The following is a 22,350-nucleotide window of genomic DNA, read 5'->3' on the forward strand; positions in this document are numbered from 1 at the left end:
TAGATAGATAGATAGATAGATAGATAGATAGATAGATAGATAGATAGATAGATAGATAGATAGATAGATAGATAGATAGATAGATAGATAGATAGATAGATAGATAGATAGATAGATAGATAGATCCATTGTTTGTATGCATCACACAACAGTTTAAAGGCAGATGAAAAGAGAGAAAGCCAGTGGTCTTTCTCACATGGATATTGGCACAAAGCAGCTGTTGGAACAGACATTGTCTTCTGAGGCATGCATATATGGTAGTAATCTTCATTCAAATCTAGAATATAAATAAAAAGCCTGGTACAAACTGCTTGGTAGGGCAGTAGGGAAGCAACAGTCAAAACTGTTTAGAAAGCACACCAATATTAAGGGAGTTACTGAGTTTGAATCCAAGGACTAACTTAAATACTAAAACACACGTTGTCAGCATAATCAAGCCCATGCATTTCAAAGCCTAATTTAAGTATTCAATGTTTTCCATTTGACAAATGGTTTGGAAAAGCGTCAACAATAACATAGCCATAGACGTCATGCCATGAAAATGCTTCAGAACATCAGTCCTAGTTTAAAATGCTGGCAACATTTATAACCACCATCTGTGCATAACACACCAAAGGGCTTGAGAGATACATATCTGAACAATGGCTTCCTCTTCCTCATAAGCAAACCCTCCTTCTATTGTCTTCCGTCCCTATTCAGTTACTAGTATCATTCATGTAACCCATTATCTGAAACAGAACTGAATACAATAACCAGATCGGAATGTTAAAACAACTTAAACACACACTATAGGCTACTCAACACAAAACAACTTATCCCGATTAAAAGGAAATGAAGGCATCATGCAAGTTCTGGTTGACTTTTGATCTGATGACTTTAGCCAAGAAAATACATATTAATATATGCAATCATCACATAATAATGAATAATTAATAACAGTTTGTTCAAAACATCCTGAGGTGCAACATTGTTTTGGTCCACTTTGTTCTGTCAGACATACATTCTACATTTAACCATTGCCACATGTTGACATGTATGGAGTCCACTAAAAAATTCACTGACCTTCAAATAGTTTCTTGCCATTTTAACATAGATTTTCTTCTCGTTTACGTAGATATTCATTCATCTCTCCAGAGAAATAAAAGGAAGCACACTTCACACAGCCGCCCTGTGTTGTGAAACACAGAATGTTCCCTTTCTCTCCTGCTGTGTAGGTTGAGTCATTATGCTAGCAAGTTTATCTTCCTGTGATCAATAGAAACGGTAGCAGCAAGAGCATCTTCTCCACACAAAAACAAAACATTTTCCACAACAGAAGTGCCATTAGTAAAAGTCTGTTTTAAAAACAGAAAAGTACACGCTTATTTATTTTACTTTTATATATAAAAAAATTGTATATGGTTTAAACTTTAGTACATCCATAATGTAAACTGCTAGACTGCTTAATGACACACGTACGTTTCATGTTTTAGGAGGAAAGTGTCCTATTTTTAATCAGAGCTGGGGTTGGTGCTCTGACATCACGTTGCGACGACCTCTCTCTTGTCATGCAAGTCTATAGCTCTTCTCATCGTCTGAAAGTAAAACTGTATTATAAATCTCATTAAGTCGGCAAGCTCATTCCTGTTGAAAAAACAAAGCAATTACGATGAAACCACATGGTGAAAAGGTTTACAATACCGGGGTGTAAACCCCTTCATTAGGCCTAGGCCTATACTGTTCATAGGGGTGTATATTTCTCATGTCTAAACGAGGCAACTCAGAATCAGAATAAAAATTGGGAAAAACCCTACTAACTATAGGGAATTTAAAAAGACCACTTAAATGGTGTCTTCTCTGTTTCCATTTTTCCGGCGATACAGCGTTAAACTGCGGTGCTGGCTGGAGGCCAGCCGGTCTAGAGGGAGGACGAGCTCTGGGTATAGTGCCGCAGCAGGAGCTGGTCGTAATCCTCCTCCGAGGCCGGCGAGAGAGACGGGGGAGGCGAGTCGCTGTTGGAGCCCATGGACAGGTCTCTGAACGGGGACGGGGGAGTCAGTGCGACCAGCTCCTCCGTATTCCTGGACCTCCGGCCGTTGGCGCACACGCCGGCCATGCGCTCGTACATCATCGGTCGCGGGTTCTCGCCGGGGGCGGCGCTGCTGGCCGACACCTGGGCGTACGCGGTGACGGCGGAGCCGCTCGGCCGGGCCCGGGGCATCAGGGCAGGGGGCGGCCCGCAGGCGCTGACCTCCGGGCCGGGGATGAAGGTGCCGGGCCCCGGGACGGCGGCGCACCCGGTGGCGCCCCCCGGTGGCGACCCGGGGAGCATCATGGTGTTGAGCTCGCTGATGTTGGCGGTGAAGCGGTGCACAACGCTGCTGATCTGGTCCATGATGGTTGAGCACTGGGGCTGCCCGGCCAGCATCCTCACGCCGATGTCCCCCACGCCGGTGTCCACCAGCTCCTCCTCCGGCACCCCCGGATCCTCCGCCGCGGCGGCGGGCCCCCCTCCACGGCCCTCAGGCAGCCTGCGGCCGAGCGTCTGGGGGGTCCCAGGGCAGTACGCCGGCAGGGCCTGCTGATGCGCCGCTGCCGCTCCGTCCCCCTGGGGGCCCCGGGCCCCGTCGTCGTGCATGCCGCCGGGGGTCGGGGCGTGGAAGGGCGGGGGGGAGGGCGGGTAGGTGGTCAGGGGGGACTCGTCCTCGTACTCCACGTGGAGGCTGCCGGTGTCGACGGGGGACTCGGGCCCCTTGGAGAAGGGCTTGATGATGGCGGTGTGGTTGACCTCCACCTCCTCCGTCTTCTTCACGTGGATGGAGATCCTCTTCCACAGGTTGGGCCGCTGCTGGCTGCGCTCGTTCTGGGCCCACGTCAGAGACTTCCCGTTGGAGCTGGGCAGGACAGGGGGAGGACGAATGGAAATGGTGAATAAGGACTGCATTTAGGCAAGGCAAGGCAACTTTATTTATGTAGCACTTTTCATACACAAGGCAGACTCAAAGTGCTTCACATATAAACATTGTCACACAATAAAATAAAAGATAAGTAAAAGAAAACATATGCAAAGAAATGGGTAAAGTAGAAAGTTAAAAAGGCATTTTAGTATTAAAATAGAAAATTAGGCGAAATAAAGGCAATTTAGCCGAAGTGCTTTACAATATTGCCCGACATTCATCCATTCATGCACACATTCCCACACCGAGGGCGGAGTCAACCATGCAAGGCGACAACCAGCTCGTCGGGAGAAGTAACGGTTAGGTGCCTTGCTCAGGGACACCTCGAGGATCAAACCTCCTGAGCTACTGCCGCCGATATATAGAACATATAAGTATGGGCACTCAATGTAGAATGTATCCAAATTAAGTCATGTCAATGTTATGTAAGGTGTGCGCAATAATATTGTATTTTATATATAAGGATACAAAATAAATGTTATTTAGGAATAACGTACTGATATTCTCAGTTATGTGTGATCACGTACAACAACTCGATAAACTGTATCCATGTATCTGACAAGTGTGAGAAAATGTGTAAGAAACACACGCGGTGCACTGCCAACCAAGAAGCTGTCGCACAGAATCGACCCGGAACACGCAGGGAACCATCCTAATGAGGACCACCCTCAGGACCCCCCCCCCCCATCCCCGAAACACACACACACACACACACCCCCATCCCTCCCCCTCCCTCCCCCACCATCCCCGTCTCCCTCTCTTTCATCATCCTTTCCCTAGAAAGAGTGCTCCGACAGGGATAGCCAATCCCTGTGGGGATAGCTAACCCACATGTAGCGGGCTGCTTTTAGCTCCAGGTACATTCGAATCCAGTCATTGTTTCATCTGAGCTATTAAATAATGATTAATAGCTTGGGAAAAAAAATACACCTTCCAAAGACATTCGAGTTACGCGCTGTGAATATGTGTGTCGGAATACAGTCGAAGTAAATAATGGATTTAAAAGAAGCGTATTTGTGGCAACACTTGTTGGAGTGTGACGTCTTCTGGTGAGACGATCTCCGTCCCGTGTTGCTCCACTTACCTGCTCCATTTCATCCCGTGCAAATATTGAACGTTATATCCGTTTGAATAAAGTGAATCCTGTTTTAATTGTGTTTTCAAATATTTGCTTTGTTTGTGTGTATCTATGTGTGGACGAGAGAGAAGATATAAATACAGAAAGAGAGAGAGTGGGAGAGAGAGAGAGAGAGAGAGAGAGAGAGAGAGAGAGAGAGAGAGAGAGAGAGAGAGAGAGAGAGACACTAACTTCTAGACTAAAGAACAAGTGAATGAATGAATGAATGAAGTGAATGAATGAAGGATCGACGTTCTGAATGAAGCGGGAGAGAGGTCCCGGGGCGCCGTCCCGTACCGTACCTGACGTTCCCCTGTCCCGAGTCGCGGCGCCGGAACATGTTGGCCATGCTGCTGGTGGGTTTGGCCGCCTTGGCTGCGGTCTTGGCGTCGCCCACGTGCATGCGCACCACCGTGGAGGTGGTGAAGGCGCTACGCACGTTCTTCTCCGGCTTGGCGAGCATGATGTACACCTAGACACACCCGTTCAGGGGGTTTGTACATTAGAACACTTTGAAGAACAGAACGACCTTAAAACCTTCGGTTTTTAACTTTTTTTTGTACTTTTATTTTAGCTTCATGCCCACAACCTGGCTATTAAGACTTTCAGAGTTTGGGAGTTTGGGGTCACTTATAACTAATCTACTACTTTAAAATAACTTAACCTTAAATTCTGCTTGTTCTATGCTACCCTCATACGTCTGCCCATTCGCCCCTAAGGAGAACTTTAATTGTTTTAGTTTTCCTTGGCCTTTAAGGGGCTTACAGTGAGTAGTCATGTCACAGAACGTGGCCTGTGAATCCATCTGAGACATGTACCTGTAATCAAGTGGCTCTACAGATACAGCTGACCTGACCACACCTTTCTCTCCCGTGTTCCTCAGGGCTCACCTTGGGGGCGAACATGCAGCACAGCGCCACAGTGGCGCTGAGGCTGACGCTGAAGCACATGGTGATGATCTTGTAGTTGGAGCCGAAGTAGATGGGCACGAAGGCCAGCCAGATGATGCAGGTGGTGTACATGGTGAAGGCGATGTACTTGGCCTCGTTGAAGTTGGCCGGGACGTTGCGCGTCTGTGGGGGGAGGCGGGGTTTTTAGAGTGTTACAGGGCTTGTGCATCCCTGTAACGTACTGCTTGTGCACGCTCCTATGCTTCCGCCATTTGGAAGCATAGGAGCGTTCCAAAATAATAATGTTTTTATTTTTTTATTTTGCTGATTAGTCAGCGTCTTGTCTTAAGGGTTTTTTCACGTGAGACATGGCAGAACACCATTTTCATTACCCTAGGTTAAAATATATTTACAGTGAATTAGATTTTACAGAACTGCAACTCTCTTGAGTCCTCTCAATATGGCAAGAAGCCCAGAATGAAAAAAAAAACTCTTTAACTAACTTTTTAAGTTGGAGTCCAGGGGTTCAGTTCTCTTTTAAAGGCCAATCAAACTAGACCCCCACCCCCGGTGATTTGTGTGTGTGTGTTTGTGGTACGGGGGTCGGGTGGGGGGGCCGGGTGGGGTACCTTGAAGGCGTAGAAGGTGCAGCTGAGGATGAGCAGGCCGTTGTAGCCCAGCGGCGCGACCACCCCCAGGGTGGTCAGGTTGCAGATCAGGTGGACCTCCCGGATGCTTGGGTAGTCGTAGATCACCTGGGGGGGGCATTGGGTCGTTGTTTGGCATTGTGAAATTTGTGAAATGATTCGTCGTTAAGGAGGAGACATTGTTGTGTTTGAATCCCAACACGCTCTGCAACAGTGCTAATCATGGGACACGTTTAAATAACTTTTAAAACGTCATTAGCCTAGTCTACGATATATATGATGATTTAGGATTTACAGTGCTACAACTCTCTCGCTCTCTCTCTCTCTCTCTCTCTCTCTCTCTCTCTCTCTCTCTCTCTCTCAATATGGCGGTGTATTGCCAACAACAAATCCCATGATGCATTCTGGTGTCTACATACACACCTGCGGGGGCTCTATGACCAGCAGGGCCACGATGATGCCCAGCTGCAGCAGTATGAGGATGAAGGCGATGACGAGCTGGGCGCAGGCCGACATGAAGCGAGGTTTCTTGGTGCAGATCTTCTTCTTGCTGCCTGCCAGGATCCGTGCGATGCGGTTTGTCTGCAAAAGGAACACACAGGCCACTCAACGAACACAGTTTATTTATGTTTCCCAGGTTGTTTAAGGCTGCTGGAGGTAAAGAATCCGAAGTTGTTAAAAGAGAGAGAGAGTCAGAAAAGGAGGGGAAGAGCACAAGATTTTGAAAACATAAACCGAAAAATCGCTCCCTCCCTCTCTATGTTTTCCCTGCCATTGAGAATTGTTAAATTTCTCGCACCTGTGATTGACAGGCATGATGGATTCCCCCAACCAATCAGGGAAGAGATTCCCCGATTGGTTAGAAATGATGCGGGAGCGTCAATTCTAAAAACATGCTCATACAGAGATAGTCGCAGCCACCTCGAAACAGATATTCTCACTCCCCTCATTAATAGATGACGGATGGCTCTGCCATTTCTTACCAATGACACCAAAACGGTCTCTCTTTAATCTTACCTACAGCACCTATAACCAACAAGCTCAACTTAAATTTGAAAGTACATTACAATCAAACCTAATGCATGGCGGTATTCTCAACAAAACGAAATTCGACATGCCCTCCGCTGCCTGTACCTTTGTGACCAGGGCCGAGTAGCTCATGGCCGGGGACAGCCCGATGCCCAGCCGCTGGAGGTAGCAGAGCACCACGTGGGGCTTGGCGATGAGGCTGAAGGTGCAGAGGTAGCCCAGGAAGATCCCAGCCAGGATGATGTAGCACAGCTCACGACTGGACGACTTCACAACAGGGGTGTCCCAGAACCTAGCGTGGAAACCACAGGTGCCGGTCAGCTTCAGATAGGAAGCAAGGATCACGAATGATTGTAATTCGCATTTACTTCTGCATCATGTATACTCATACCATGCTTGTCGTAAATATTTGAATGATATATTTAAAGGGCGAGCTGTTATGTCTCAGAAGCAAGGTGAACAAAGTCTTGAGGCATTACTTAATAAAGATGGATGTTACAAAGAGTGTAGCCATGAGACCCAGACAGGCAAAGACCACGGCCGCGATTGGCTCTGGATCCCCCCAGCGGACATACTGGACTGGGATTGGCTCGCAGCCTGGGGTAGGGGAAAGACATACATAATTCACATTACTGGGTCAAATATATAGCCACATGTGTGTGTGTGTGTGGGTGTGTGTGTATGTGTGTGTGTGTGTGTGTGTGTGTGTGTGTGTGTGTGTGTGTGTGTGTGTGTGTGTGTGTGTGTGTGTGTGTGTGTGTGTGTGTGTGTGTGTGTGTGTGTGTGTGTGTGTGTGTGTGTGTGTCTTTGTGTGTGTGTGCGTGTGTGTGTGTGTGTGTGTGTGGTGTGTGATCTGTGGTCGGTATCAGATAATTTGGCACATTTAGGCTGGTTAAGAAGAATGAGCAGATTTCTATTAAAGATAAGTTGCTGAAGTGGGTTTTAGTTTGATTATACCTGATGTTTAAGACTGTGTCTGTCCGTTATCTGAGTGCTGCGCTTGCATATTATATATATATAATATGAATAAAATCATAAATAAATTCACATAGGATTCATGGCAATTGGATGAAGACAAGCCGTAGAACACCTTTACATACATACATCACATAGCACTAACAACAACATGAATAACAAATGAGATGATATAAGTACAGGTACAGTACAAGACAGGAAGGGTGCGTGTGCGTGTGTGTTGTACCGGTGAGGTCGTCAGTGGGCCAGTAGCCTAGCACACATGCTCGACAGGTGTACTCGTCAAAGACAAACTCGTTGTCCTTGCAGGGCGTGCACGTCCAACAGCAGCTCACCTCTCCTTTACGGATCACCTGAGACATGAAACAACCTCTCAGCGTCTCACAGACAAGAAGGACCGTCCTCCGCATCAGAAGCAAGGTGAACATCACAGCAACAGACATCCACATCTAAATCCCATCCTATTGTCAGACCGTGTCGCCATATTGGGTCTTGCTCAATGTCAAGTAAGCCAACGTGTCCCTATGATATGACGCCGGGGCAGAGATATACAAACGACTACTACATTTTCCTTTAAGGCGCTTTCATCCAAAGCTGCCTTTCTTACACACATTCACACACCGCCGGCGGAGTCAACCATGCAAGCAGTTAGGCCTAGGTGTCTTGCTCAGGTGCAGCCCGGCAGTCAGCCAGGAGCCGCCGGGGATCAAACCAGCAACCTTCGGGTTACAAGTCCACCCGCTCTAGTTCTTGAGCTAAGCCAACCCTTATAAGGGCGGTCTCTTGGGTTCATGCTCTCGCTCGGTTTCCACGGATACCTTGATCTGTGCCCTCTGGCAGGGTTCCGAGCACACCGATTGGATGATGTCACTGTTGTTGGTCCAGATCTCCTCGTCGTCCATCCGCAGGCCGCCCTGGTCCCAGCTGCCCACATGGATGTAGCTGTACTCGCTGTTCCCCGTGTGCTTGAAGTTCATGATCTCGTACCTGCAGCCGGTGAAACACCAAAACCCATTCAATGAAAAACAAACATCCCTCCTTCCCTCCTTTCGTTCACTCGATTCCTCCCTCCCTTTCTTCCTTACCGGCCGGGGGAGTCCCCATGGGCGTCAAAGTAGATCGTCTCACCGGACACGCCGGTGAAGTTAGTCTTCATCAGGAACTCCAGGAGCTTTCGTCCGTCGATGGGCCGCATTGCGCTGCATAAACCCTTTGAGGCAGGCACAGGATGTAAACCTTGAGGCGAGCGGCCCGGTGCGTTTTTTAGGACGTCGTGCAGAGCGTTTAGCACGGGTCCTACCTTGTAGCCGGGGCAGAGGGACTGCTGCATGGCGTGCAGGCCGTACGCCATGGAGTAGATGGCGTTGATGACGAAGCCCATCTTGGTGTCTTGAGCGTACTGCTGGCGCAGAGACTCTCTCCCTGTGGACGAACGGGGGGACCGACTCAAGCAGGGCAAACCCCCTCTCTCTTGTTTTGCTTGCTTTCACAGTGTACACCCAGAACCCTCATGATGTCCACGCTGTCGAGAGTGGGAAGTGAGGTTAGCGACAGCTAGAGCCGGGGGTTAGTGGTCCCATGTGCCCAGGAGCCTTGGGCTAGCGGCCCCTAAACTCAGCCCACTTACCCCTTCTCTTGGCCCCTAAACTCGAGTTACTCAAAACGATTCATGGCTGGGGCCAACCGCTCGAATCCTTTACACCCGCTGATGTGAACATGGTTTACATCAGTATTTTAAGGGGATTTAAGGGTTTTTAAGGGGATTTTAAGGGGATACAGAATTGTGATCCTCATAATTGTTTGAATTTGGGCAAAGCTTACCCTGATCCAAGATCCTGATCCAAACCCGTTGTTAATGGCTTCCTCAGGCAGACCCACACACTCCCTCCATTGAGTTAACAGCATGCTTTTTCTCCTGTTTTACCGTCGTGTTTACAGTATAGCTTTGTGTCGCCCACTTGGTTTTTCTAAACATCTATATGTTTAGATCGGTACTGGCCGTGGGTTGTTGTGTGCACTCAGAGCTGAACCATTCTCTACCCAAACCACTGACCCTGTCTGTGTGGCAATAAAATATACTGTATCTTGAACATTGCAACGCATACCCCAATCTAAGGCTAACACTAGCCCAGGGTCCTCGACTGGACACAGTGTGACGGCAAGAGTTGGAGAGAGAGTGAGTTGGAAGAGTGAGGAACACCCAGCCTGCATAGGGCCTCTGGAACTCTCTTCCACTATCCATCCGTACTGTCGAGTCTCTCCGCACCTTTAAAACCTCCATCGAAACTCACCTGCTCCGACTAACCTATCCCACTCAACTCCACCCGCCAGCCAATTCACTGAACATGTTGCATTGTTGATATTGTTAACTTATAAAATGTGTTTGTCTCAACTATATTTGCCTGTTTTTAACTTGTATTTGCTTGTCTAAACTGTTACGGCGACCCTGAGAGTTCTGAAAGGCGTCCTGAAATAAAAAAGTATGATTATTATTATTGTGAAGCCTGCTGGAGTGCGGACTCTGCGGAGGTGTACTCACAGTTGCAGGTGCGGTTGTAGGCGGGGTTCTCCTGCGGGTAGCCCCGCAGCCGGCACTGGAAGCGGTGCTGCCAGAACTCTGGGAACCAGGGGTTCCTGAGGTTGGTCTCGGGCTTCAGGTTCAGGTAGTAGTCGTCAAACCAGGTGACGTAGGCCGACTTGAGCTTGATGGTGATGCCCCCCGCGGCCTCTCTCTGGTAACCGTCGGTGACGTCGGACCTGTCCGCCCAGCCGTCGCTTGAGGAGGGGGGGGGGGGAGGGAGGAGGCGGGAGCCGACAGTGGAAACCACGGTGAACACATTTGGTCGAAAGTCTAAATGACATGACTTGCGTTTCAGCAATGTTTTCCTTGTTACCATGCCGACCTTATCACAAAAACAAATGTGGCAGCACGCGTGAGGAACAGGGATAGAATAGGGATAATAAACGCAGTATGAGCTACTTATTTTTTGTCTTTAAACACTGGATAGTAGCATGATGCTGTTATGCAAGTTGAAAGATAAAGTTGGAGATTGCTCAAAGGAGAGATTGACTCAATAATTGGGATTCCTGTTCTTACTCCTGAGATATGAGCAGTGTTTAATTATAACGTGGCTAAGACCGAGCAGAATGATGGAAGAAAGAGTCATAACCACCCACTAGTGTAAGACACTTGTAGGTGGACCCACACACACACACTAATACACACACACTTACACACACTCACAAATGCATGCACACACGATGACACGCACGCACACACACGCACACACACACACACACACACACAAGCATGCATGCACACACACGCACCCGTGCACGCATGAAAACACACACACACACACACACACACACTTTTACATGAACACTTGTAGGTGGACGCACACATAAACACAACCACACACACACGCACACATGCTCACACACACAAATACACTCAAGCACACATGCATGCACACAGGAAGACATGCACGCCCACACATGCACACACACGCAGACAAGCATGCGCACACACACACACACAGACACCCCAAGAGATTGTGTCACCAAGGCAGTGGGCTCCAGCAGAAGAAAAAAAAGTGACGATATTATAACTTAGCTCAACTTAAAGAGCATGAGCGTTACACAACAGCGGTGTGGGCGGGTTCTGTGGCATGCCTCTGTTCTCGGTGTGTTTCGTAACGCATCCTTAGAGGAGCGGCCATGTTGCTGCAGCGATCGGTAGAACCGGGCGGGGAGAAGAGAGGGATGTGAAAAGCGTGGACGGCTGCAGTCCGGAATAGTTTGAATCACTCGTCGACCAGAGCTGTGCATCCCACGCGTTGACCTGCCGGGGCAACGCGACGCTTCCTGCACCCTGCATAGGCGCACACCAACACACACGCAGCCATGCCCATGCACGCACACACACACAGGCGCAGTGGTGCACATACGTACACACGCGCGCGCGCGCATTCGTGCACATATACGCGCCCGCACACACAACGCATGGTTGACGGTAACATAAGCGCTGCGTTGTGGAGGACTCGTGCACTTATACGCGCTCGCGCACACACCAACCATGGGCGGCTGGGATGTAAGCGCTGCCGTAGAGGAACTTCCACCCTGCATCACTCACACACACACACACACACACACACACACAGAGACCCAAGCCCACGTAAAAACCTGCATACATTCATACGTACATACACGCACACACACATACACGCGCACACCCACACACACACACACACACACGCACATGCACACACACACACACACACACACAGACACACACACACACACACACACACACACACACACACACACACACACACAAACACACACACACACACACATGGTGGACTTTAATTCAAACCCTGTAGTACATCCAACTTGTTTTTCGCAGTTCACACTGCGGAGCTACAAGTGGACGCTGTAGTGGCCCTCAGAGGCCTCTCGTCAGGGCCCTCCTAGCGGCTTGTGGAGGACTCATGCACCCATAATGCGTACGAGTGACAGAACGGACATAATTCAACAGAACGGAACACAGCCTAATAGCTCCTTGTCACCGAAACCGTTGTTGGAATTGTGATCATCCTGGCAAAAGATTGAAATGATTGAAATTGAAATTCCATTCCAAAGGAGAGAAAAAAAATTCAATGAAAAGATGAAAGGGTGCGGATGGCGTTGTTTTGTAACCAAAACAATCACTCAAGTGAATGCGCTCTACTCGCTTCCACATTAGCAAAGCAAAGAATGAAAGATTGAGTGGGAAGACAGAGGGAATATGAGGATAGAAGACAATGTGAGTGGGAGGGAGAGTGTGAGCGTGTGTGTGTGTGTGTGTGTGTGTGTGCGTGTGTGTGTGTGTGTGTGTTTGTGTGTGTGTGTGTGTGTGTGTGTGTGTGTGTGTGTGTGTGTGTGTGTGTGTGTGTGTGTGTGTGTTAATCACTGGCAGCGAGGCATAAGACTGTAGCTTGGCGACTGTGAGAGTGTAGAACCATAAATGCTAAATTTAACAAGCTGTGTGTGTGTATTTGCAATCCTATAGATTACTTTTAATTGCAATAACAACGTATCAATTCGACATTAAATGTAAGCGTTAACATTAGACTTTTGGCCAATTAAATTCTCGGATTAATAACCTTTCAAATTTTAACCATTACTGTTTCATCACAAGAAAAAATCGTCATACATGAATCTGATTGAAGGTCTGAACAAGGCGAACGCCACACAGCGAGGGAATAACACAAGGGAGACGGCGTGCAGTATATGGCTCCCACCGGCGGGAACGCCTGCGGTATGTAGTTCAAGGTTACGTTTCTGTTTCCCGCCATCAGACTTGAGCGACAGCCTACATGTGGCTCCTAATAAGGAACAGCTTTGCAGCAGCACCAGGGACCGGCTAAACCTTAAAATAAAACACCTTATTTTCAGTTTGATTAAAACGCTCCTACTCACTCAATCCCCCCCCCCCCCCCCCCCCCCCCCTTAATATTGGACTTCTTTTTTATTCATTCTTCCACGCTACACACACACACACACACACACACACACCCCTCCTCCGTCACCACAGCACACCATCAGTCTGTCGTTTCAATGAGACGCATCTCTGAATACCGCCTTTCAAGTCGTGGTAATTCCTTTTAGGAATAGAAAATTGCCTCCCCAGGTTGGATTATGCAGGATTAAAAGTCTTTATATCAAACACTAATAGAGCGCACCCCTTAAGTCTCGATTTGGATGTCATCTGTAAACAGACTTTGACTAGATCATACACAAAGGACAACGTCGACGAAGAAGAAATGCATGTCGTGGCATGAAGAAACAGTACATACCTGCTTAATGTCCCATGGACAAGATGGTCATGATGATGAGGATGATTGTGGTGAGGAAGATGCATCTGATGAAAAGACAAAGAGTGAAATGTTCCGTTGTGTATGGTGCTGCACTGCGTACCAATGAATCCATAAATAGGACAAAAACGTTTTGTTTTTTCCTTGATTTAGAGACAATGACACAGGACGAACAATCAACTTATTTCAGTGTGCTGCCAGACTGTGCATTGAAAGCTGTTATGTTAACAAACGTTTTCTATGAATCACTTCTTCCATGAGGCTCTTAAAGGAGCCCCGGTCAGAATACAGCTGGGAAAATCAGGCGACACCACCGTTCACACCGACCACACAGCAGTTGTTTGTCTGCATGTCGTTATGATTGTGTCCCAGCAGTGTTTCCCAACGTGCTTTGTCTTATGGAGCCCGGGTAACGCACCCCTTCCCCCACACCCAACCAGAAAGGATTCTAATACCCTTCAGCATAATTGTTAACATTATAGTGGCATAGGCACTTAAAACTAAAGCTGAGGAGTAATTTTATTTCCCGTCTCAATTTAATGAATTAGCTGAAATCAATACACATGTAAACAATGTTAATATTACCATTATAAGTATTGTATATTGTCTTTGTATTTTACTACGTACTTTCTTTCAAGTACCCTCTTAAAAGCTTAATCGTCTCAGGCACCCCCTGGAGATCAACATTCTAAGGAGAACACAACACTCTCTCTCTACCTCTGGTTGGGATTGGGAACCACTGCGTGTGTGTTTGTTAACAGGCTACACCAAATAACAGAATCAACCGTTTTCCAAAGGGGGGCAGTGGCTCCACCGTACCTCCCCACCAGCAGGAACTCCCCGACCAGGTGGCGGCGTCGCATGGCCATCAGTATGCCCCGGACGGTCATGCCCTCGCAGAAGCAGGCCACTACTCTGGCCTTGGGAAGGTGGCCCCGCAGTTTGTCCAGCAGCTTGTCGAAGCTCTGCTCGCCCGCGTTGCTGTAGATCTTGTCCGAGTGGGCGATGCAGATTCCCTCCTCAGCAGCCATGTCCTTAAATGCCTCCATGCCGCTCTCGCCGTAGTTGCCTGGCGATGGGAGTGGGGGGGGGGGGGGGAGGGGGGGAGGGAGGGGGAGGGGGGGAGATAAGCAATATGAGTAATGTAAAATAACCAGCTCTGAGAAACACTTTAGAATAAGGGTACATTCTTTTCCCATGAACTAACATTTGGTTAATGTGTCGCAGTGTTCATTCATTTACAGTGAATCAGCGGTATACTACTGTGTCTAGTAATTGTTGCCTAATTAGCCTAACCACTATGCTAATGCTATGTAATTATGATTATTACTGCATTAGCAAATGCACATTATAGTATCCTTATTGTAAAGTCTGTGAGTAAAATGTGATTGCTACCACAGACGGTAAACAAGTTGGAGTGAATAGATAATCATCATCATCATCATCATCATCATCATCATCATCATCATCATCATCATCATCATCATCATCATCATCATCATCATCAACATAATCATCAACATCACTCTGTGCTTTAAATGCGTCTTCACTCTCCATAATGTGGACAGATGGACATATCTGAGACTATTTTTCTAAATGTTCTTCATCTTGTGATTGGATAAGGATTCAAGATACTTAATATGATCGAACACACACTGATAAATACATCTAGCATGCCAAAACACACAGAGACTCTCTCTCTCTCTCTCTCCCAAACACACGCACACACACACACACACAGACATACACACACACACACACACACACACACACACACACACACACACACACACACACACACACACACACACACACACACACACACACACACACACACACACACACACACACACACACACACACACACACAACCTGCCAACCCAATGCCCCAGAATCTGATGTGTTACACAACCCAGCTGGGGTACAATCCCCAGTTTTCTCTGGAAGCAGGTCACCCACTTTCTGTTGCTTAGAAGAAAAAAAAAAAGGATCCTCAGACTGGCAGCATGACAAGGTTTAACACGGAGAATAATTCATCTTTTCGCTGCAAAGAACTGTCACACACGCACATAGAAAAAAACATGTACGCCTACGAATGGCTCATCCAGTATTTTTTAAGATGAGGTGATACGCTGTGTTGAAGGCCATCTCTTATTGGCAAAGGAGTTTCTGGCTAAATTCTTCATACTGCTCTTCCTGGAGCTGAATAGATCACATTTCTTTTCTAATCTCCAGCCCATCTCAACCAGATCGGACAGTAGTCATCATCAACGGATGAGGCTTGAGTTGTAAACATGCTGCAACCTGATTAGCTCTTGTTTTCTTCTGTTGGAAGTATAACAACTCTTGGCATGGAAGATCTGTCTTTAAATCCCTGTCTAAATCCGGTTCACACACACACACACACGCATACACACGCACACGCACGCACACACACGCACGCACGCACGCACGCACGCACGCACGCACGCACGCACGCACGCACGCACGCACGCACGCACGCACGCACGCACACCCACAGCTTAGTATTTGAGTAACGTGATCACATGACAGAAATCCAAGCAAGAAATTGTAGCACAGATTCTCCAATGTGTCATGTGATTGTTATGTTCCTTCTTTTTTTAGTTATCTTCAGGAGACACAGTTGGTAAGGGTGGGGACTGCCTTGAGAATCCAAAAGGGTCAAATTAAACTATAATATGAAACAATATCATGTCATTCCATGCTCACTGAGCCTGTCCCCTCCTCAACATTGTTTGACTTGTTGATAGAGTAAAGCAGCTAGTAAAGCAGCATTTAAAAAACAATGCCAATAGTTATACAAATATCCATAGCATTAGGGTAAAGTGTAACTTCTAGAGGGGAGGTTTTATCCATAAGCCCTTGGGGATTGTTACCTCTCCTGCACATCGCTTGCCATGTTCCTTTTCACATATACCCTTGTTTTGTCACTTCCTTTGTGCTCAAAAATAAAGAAAATACAGTAAAAGCCCAAAGACATGAAATAAGGTTTTTGATATTCAAGTCCAAAGTAGCCATGAGTACAAAATATCCCGAAAAATACGTCCCGCTACATTCCAACCATGGTGCCTTGAGCAGCTAAAAACAATACAATACTATATCTCTTTTGGGTGGCGCTAAAAATATGACTTGAAATTCATGCTTTCGTCTTAAGGTATGCGCTTTTTGTAAGGTATGCGTTTGGACCGTGAACAGCTGGCTTGGACAGGGGATCCCTAGCCAATGAACAGCAACACAATGTGCCGCCCGAAAGGTCCCAAGCCAAGTGGCATTAAGCTGTCAATCACCAGCAACATTACACCGCACAGTATGATATCTTAGATACAGCCATATGAATATGAATATTCAGGAGAGATGGTACATAGAATATATGTGTGTGTGTGTGTGTGTGTGTGTGTGTGTGTGTGTGTGTGTGTGTGTGTGTGTGTGTGTGTGTGTGTGTGTGTGTGTGTGTGTGTGCGCGTTTGTGTCTGTGTGTGTGTGTGTGCGTGTGTGTGTGTGTGTGTGTGTGTGTGTGTGTGTGTGTGTGTGTGTGAGTGAATACGGTCGATTCAGAGAGCCCTGAACGGCTGACATATTTGACTCCACAGAATGAAGTGCGTTTCCCCTTCCTGCTTCTTTGTGTCTTTGTGTCGATGACGCACAGTGCTGCCGCCGTGTGTCAGGGGCGTTCGCTGTGGGAGGACGGTTGCCCCCTCACCCTCGGAGACGGAGTGTTTACACCACTCCCGTTGTTGAGTCATCAGATTGAGTGTTGTCTCTTTTCAACAGGTCAGAGCATCAGATATCACCGCCAGGCCGTGAGGTGCAATGCCCCCGATGGGAAATTATGAAGCACATATCCCCTAGTCCTTGAGTCTGGTGGATTATATGCAACGTGAATACCATAAGAGTGCTGTATTTTTTCGACTGCAACAGCTACAGTCACTAAGTTATCCTCTCAGCTGGCCCATTGAAGGACAGTACGGGTCTGGACCGAAACATTTTAATCGTCTTTCCGGGCTTCACTGAAACATCCGTTACAGAATAAAAAATTTGCAGATTCTGCCTCAGATCATTTTGTGTGAAAATGCCTGCCCTGAAGGTAAAGAATAGCAGTAGCACTCAGCTCTTAGCCTCTTTGTTATAAGACATTTATTCATACTGTACTGTCGTACTGACTGTTCGTACTCCATACTGGCAGGCGCACAATCCCTTCAAGCTCTTTGTCAGAATCTGATATAAACGGTTGGCAACAATGGTTTAATTTAAGACCGGTTTTGTCCTTCGAGTCCCACTATGTCACTGCTGGCTCATGAAATAGGCCTGTCAGCGATACATGGTCGTTCACTGTAGAGCTAAAGTCGTTTTTAAAGAGCGCCTGCATGCTTTACCACCAGGTCCAGGTGTGATGTTGATTAGCCATCACCCAGGTGTATAATAAAAAATAACCAATCCACTATAAACACCGTGGACTGTACCAACTGGGCAGGGTGATCTTCATACCATAGCTGTTGCTAGATGCTCCCATGAGGGATGTCAGTAGAGGGTCGATTTTGAAATGCCTTGCAAGGGCTCTTCAATATCCCATCGTGTGGTAAAATAATTCCTCTAACGTGGACCTTCATATCAAAGCTAAACAACAGCCAAATGAAGTAATATAACCATGAGGAACCTGTGATACTTGAGGTGTATAAATGAAATCAAGAAAAGTGAACGAGGGAAATAAATAAGAAAAAGGAAGAAATATGAAGAAGGAGGAAAACATGGCAATGTCAAATATAGCTCCCTTGTTGTGCAACGCAAGCTGCTCTGCATGGATGAACAGAACGATGTCATCTGTGTGTGTGTGTGTGTGTGTGTGTGTGTGTCCCTTCTTCAAACACACACACACACACACAAACACACACACACACACAGGCACCCACACCCGCACGCATACAAACACACACACACACACACACATGAGGGCACACCCTCCCACACACACATGCACGCATGCCAGACACATGCACACACATACGCACACGCACACATACACACACACACACACACACACACACACACACACACACACACACACACACACACACACACACACACACACACACACACACACACACACACACACACACACACACACACACAAAACTCCAGCTCACCTTCTGTGTGTATGGCGGAGACGTAGCTCCAGTTGTAGCGCTTCACGATGTCCACCATGGCTCGGGCCTGCTGGGCGTCTGACGGGACCACCCTCATGAAGTACTTGAACAGGCTCTGGCCGAGGCGGCGACCCAAACAACACATGGAGCGTGGAGAGGGAATCCGTGTGAAAACATTTTCGTAACAGTAGTGTGCGTTTGTATCTGTTTGTGTTTGTTGGTTCGGTCATTAGTCCTACACTCTTTCATTATTCATTATTCATTCATTCAATCATTATAATTCAAGCTTTTCTGAACCAGGAAAAAAGAGACAAGAACAGTGACGCCTGGGTATGATAGCCAGGCCGTTTCACAGAACGCACAACACAGAACTGTAAAAGATACACCACGATACATAGTTACGTGTCAACAGACAAGAAACATATCAGACATGCACTCAGAGTATAGAAGAGTTTCAAAGGCTTGAAACAAATACACAAGCGTCGTAATGTCTAGCGGAACATGTGTAATGATCCCACCTGAGCTGGGAGATCAGAGCGTACATGAGGCGAGTGGGTGAGTAAGCGCTAGCATGTGAAACGTGGCTGGGCGTGGGCTCGGCGGTAGACCGCTCTCTGACCTTGTCGCTGAGGTCCATGCTGGTGGCTGAGTAGGCTATCTGCGGGATGTTGAACAGCTGGAGGAGGTTCTGAACCTGGATGGCGACGGAGCTGGAGCCCGGTCCGATCAGGCCCACGATGGGCTTCTTGGACTGCATCACCACGGACCCGTCCTCCCCGGGACACTTGGCCTGGCTCTCCTCCTCTTCGTTGGAGACCAGCGTGTCCCGGATGAACTCGATGCTCTGCTCCAGAGCCACGGCAGAGTGCCAGCACGAGTCCCTACAGGGAGGAGAGGAGAGGAGATGAGGAACAAGGGAAGGGGGGGGGGGGGGGTGAAGGGACAAGTGTAGTAAAGGATTTACACACGGTGGATCTACTTAGCTACTGCTTTGTGATAATGTAATCTAATTTAACCTTAAGGTCGGCTACCCACTGATGGCCAGGTTCCAGACTTACATCTTTCAACGCAAACTGGCTGATTCCAGCCGGGATCAAAAAGTCTGGAACCTGAATTAAATGGGCATCTCGGGTTCAAAACCACATTAAGCCGGCCAATCAGAGAACCCCGTCGATTGATCCCCCCCCCTGTGCAGTGCTGCTTTTGACCTTTCACCAAATTGCTTTATTACCATATTAATGTCCATGCTGCTTTGAAAATATTTTTATTTGAACGCAAAAAGTTTTTTTTCACTTCAATGTTAATGGTAGCGGAAACTAAAGCTAACTAAAGCTAATGGTGTTTACTTTGGAAATAAGGCACTTGGGATCCCAGCGCCTGAGGCTCCCAGATCAGATGCAAAGTAAGGTCGACTGACAACTCCCACAGCAGTCACTGCCGATGTCAGACTTTCCAGACCTGATGAGTTGAGCTCAATATGGTCGGGGCTGCACGAGGCTGCATTAATGTTCTTTATATATATATTATATATATATATTATATATGCATATGTATCTGTATGGGATTGTTGTGGCATGGAGAGGGCTTATGGTTCTGGGTGTTGTATCATGAGCCTCTGAGACGTTGGACCTGCGCTGTAGTCCCACTCCAGCGGACTGGACCTGAGGGGGCTGACCTGATCTCACAGCCCAGCGTGATGTTGGGGAGCAGGTTGGGGTCTGCGTTGATCAGGTCCAGGGTGTGCATCATGGCCTCCACCCTCTGGATGCCGTACTGCTCCCTCACCGCCCCGCACTTACGCTCATGGACCTGGAGTCACGCACGCACGCACCCACGCACACACACACACACACACACACACACACACACACACACACACACACACACGCACACACACGCACACACACACACACACACACACACACACACACACACACACACACACACACACACACACACACACACACACACGCACACATACATCCACACAAGCACAATCATACCAAATACATAACACACACAGATTAATCAGATCACAGTGACACACAAGTACACACACACACACACAATCTGCTCATTAAACAGACACTCTTGTCTACAGTGACTGCCAGTTAATTCATAAAGAGATAATTTAGGTGCCGATGGGGGTTAAGCATTGCCATCGAGGATGCCTATACAGGTGTACAGTGGATATAGGGTTCGAACCTAGTAAGTTCCACTCACTACACACACGCACACACACCCACACACGTACCCCCAAACACACACACAGCCGGGCTACCTTGTCCGCAGGGGGTTGGTGGTGGACAGAGAACAGGGCGCCCATGATGATGTCACCGGGGATGTGTGCAAGCACCCTCCTCTCGGTGGCCTGGGCCGCCACGACAGCGTGACCCCCTCCTACGCCTGGCCCCCCGAGGTCAGACCCCCACAGCACAGCGACGGCCAGCATTCTCACACACAGCCCGGCGTGGCCCCCCATGCTGGCTCCCTTCCTCACACCCTTCATTTTCGTCTTCTTCTTCCGCTGTCCTCTTAAGGTCCGAGTGGTAATGCTCCTCTTGTCTTTGACATGGTGCCTCCAGAGTCCAGATTTTTAAAGGCTGTCTCGCTGGAGAATAACGTGCACAAGTGAGAAAAAAGCCACGTCTGAAATATCTTTCATCAAATCAAAAAAGTGTCTACAAAGCAGAACAACTCAATAAAGGCGACGTTATTCTCTGATGTACAGTGGAGATCGTTCTAGTGTGGAGGAGGCGCTCGCTCCTTCTACGATGTTGGGTTTAAAGCGGCGGGCAGAGCGCGGAGTGCTGTCCAAGGTGCTGAGAATGTACAGCTGCATCTTACCAACGGACAGAAAGAATGCCAAAATAGCTTTGTAAAGGAAATCCTATCACTAATCCTATAGTTAAACCAGCACCATCAACTCCTTTTAAAATGGATTGTGTTCTATGCAGTCTTTCTTTTTTTAATCGTTCTCCGAATAAAACGGATGAAATTGAGACATACCTCAGTAGTGGTCTGTGAGTTGCGGGGTAAATTGCGTGCCGGCTGAAGCCCATCGGAGGACCACATGTCTGGATGCTGCTGCTCTCCTCTTCATATCAGCGCGGTGCCTGGTTACAGAGAACTGGAAATAGCAGCAGATCATGTAACGCGCTGTTGGAACATGTTTCCAAAGCAAACTGACGCACACGCACGCACACAGACACATACACACGCGCGCGCGCACACACACACACACACACACACACACACACACACACACACACACACACACACACACACACACAGACACACACACACACACACACACACACACACACACACACACACACACACACACACACACACACACACACACACACACACTAGTCATAAACACAGCGCTCTTCCACCCTCATCCAAACGCAGCAGAGAAACGTACTTGAACAGACTCTTCTCTCCGGGGCGCTGCGAGGGTTTTACATACAGGTGTGAAAGCAGAGAGAAAATGTGCTGTAGCCTACACATTAAATTAATGAATGGGAAAAACACCTCAGTGAGGCTATTCTCTGCTTACGTTACGTTTTCTGGATGATTAACAACTAGGCCGGCCCGACACGCAAAGCATGTTTTTTATTAAGACGATGGTTCTGTGTTCATTTTTTGCCTTAACACTCAGGCCAAATCACAGTCGAGATGGATTGTCTGAGGGCACATTACCATATTTCCACCATGGCAACAGATAAATATA

The 22,350-nt window shown here is 47.7% G+C and overlaps 1 protein-coding gene across 1 annotated transcript; it reads right to left on the minus strand.

Moving 5' to 3' along the window:
• Positions 1-37: 37 nt before the first annotated feature.
• grm5a (glutamate receptor, metabotropic 5a) lies at positions 38-21,822 on the minus strand. Its single transcript, XM_030362220.1, has 18 exons — positions 21,624-21,822; positions 20,896-21,225; positions 20,290-20,423; positions 19,234-19,495; positions 18,615-18,729; positions 14,272-14,521; positions 10,134-10,369; positions 8,895-9,016; positions 8,680-8,804; positions 8,413-8,581; positions 7,821-7,947; positions 7,099-7,216; positions 6,725-6,911; positions 6,014-6,172; positions 5,573-5,698; positions 4,944-5,126; positions 4,356-4,525; positions 38-2,873 (listed from the first exon to the last, which is right to left on the minus strand). The coding sequence occupies exons 2-18, from the start codon at positions 21,121-21,123 to the stop codon at positions 1,898-1,900; spliced, it is 3,687 nt and encodes a 1,228-aa protein (XP_030218080.1). The 5' UTR covers positions 21,124-21,225; positions 21,624-21,822; the 3' UTR covers positions 38-1,897.
• Positions 21,823-22,350: the final 528 nt, after the last annotated feature.

Source organism: Gadus morhua, chromosome 7 (genome assembly GCF_902167405.1).
Source record: "Gadus morhua chromosome 7, gadMor3.0, whole genome shotgun sequence".
Lineage (NCBI taxonomy): Eukaryota > Metazoa > Chordata > Actinopteri > Gadiformes > Gadidae > Gadus > Gadus morhua.

Excerpts from the sequence above, each read along its gene's own strand:
- grm5a (XM_030362220.1), bottom strand. The coding sequence starts at position 21,123 with ATGAAGGGTGTGAGGAAGGGAGCCAGCATGGGGGGCCACGCCGGGCTG. Across the intron at positions 14,522-18,614 it reads CTCCGCCATACACACAGAAG|GCAACTACGGCGAGAGCGGC; the intron begins GTGAGCTGGAGT and ends TCCCATCGCCAG. Across the intron at positions 8,805-8,894 it reads CCCTCTGCCCCGGCTACAAG|GGTTTATGCAGCGCAATGCG; the intron begins GTAGGACCCGTG and ends CCTGCCTCAAAG.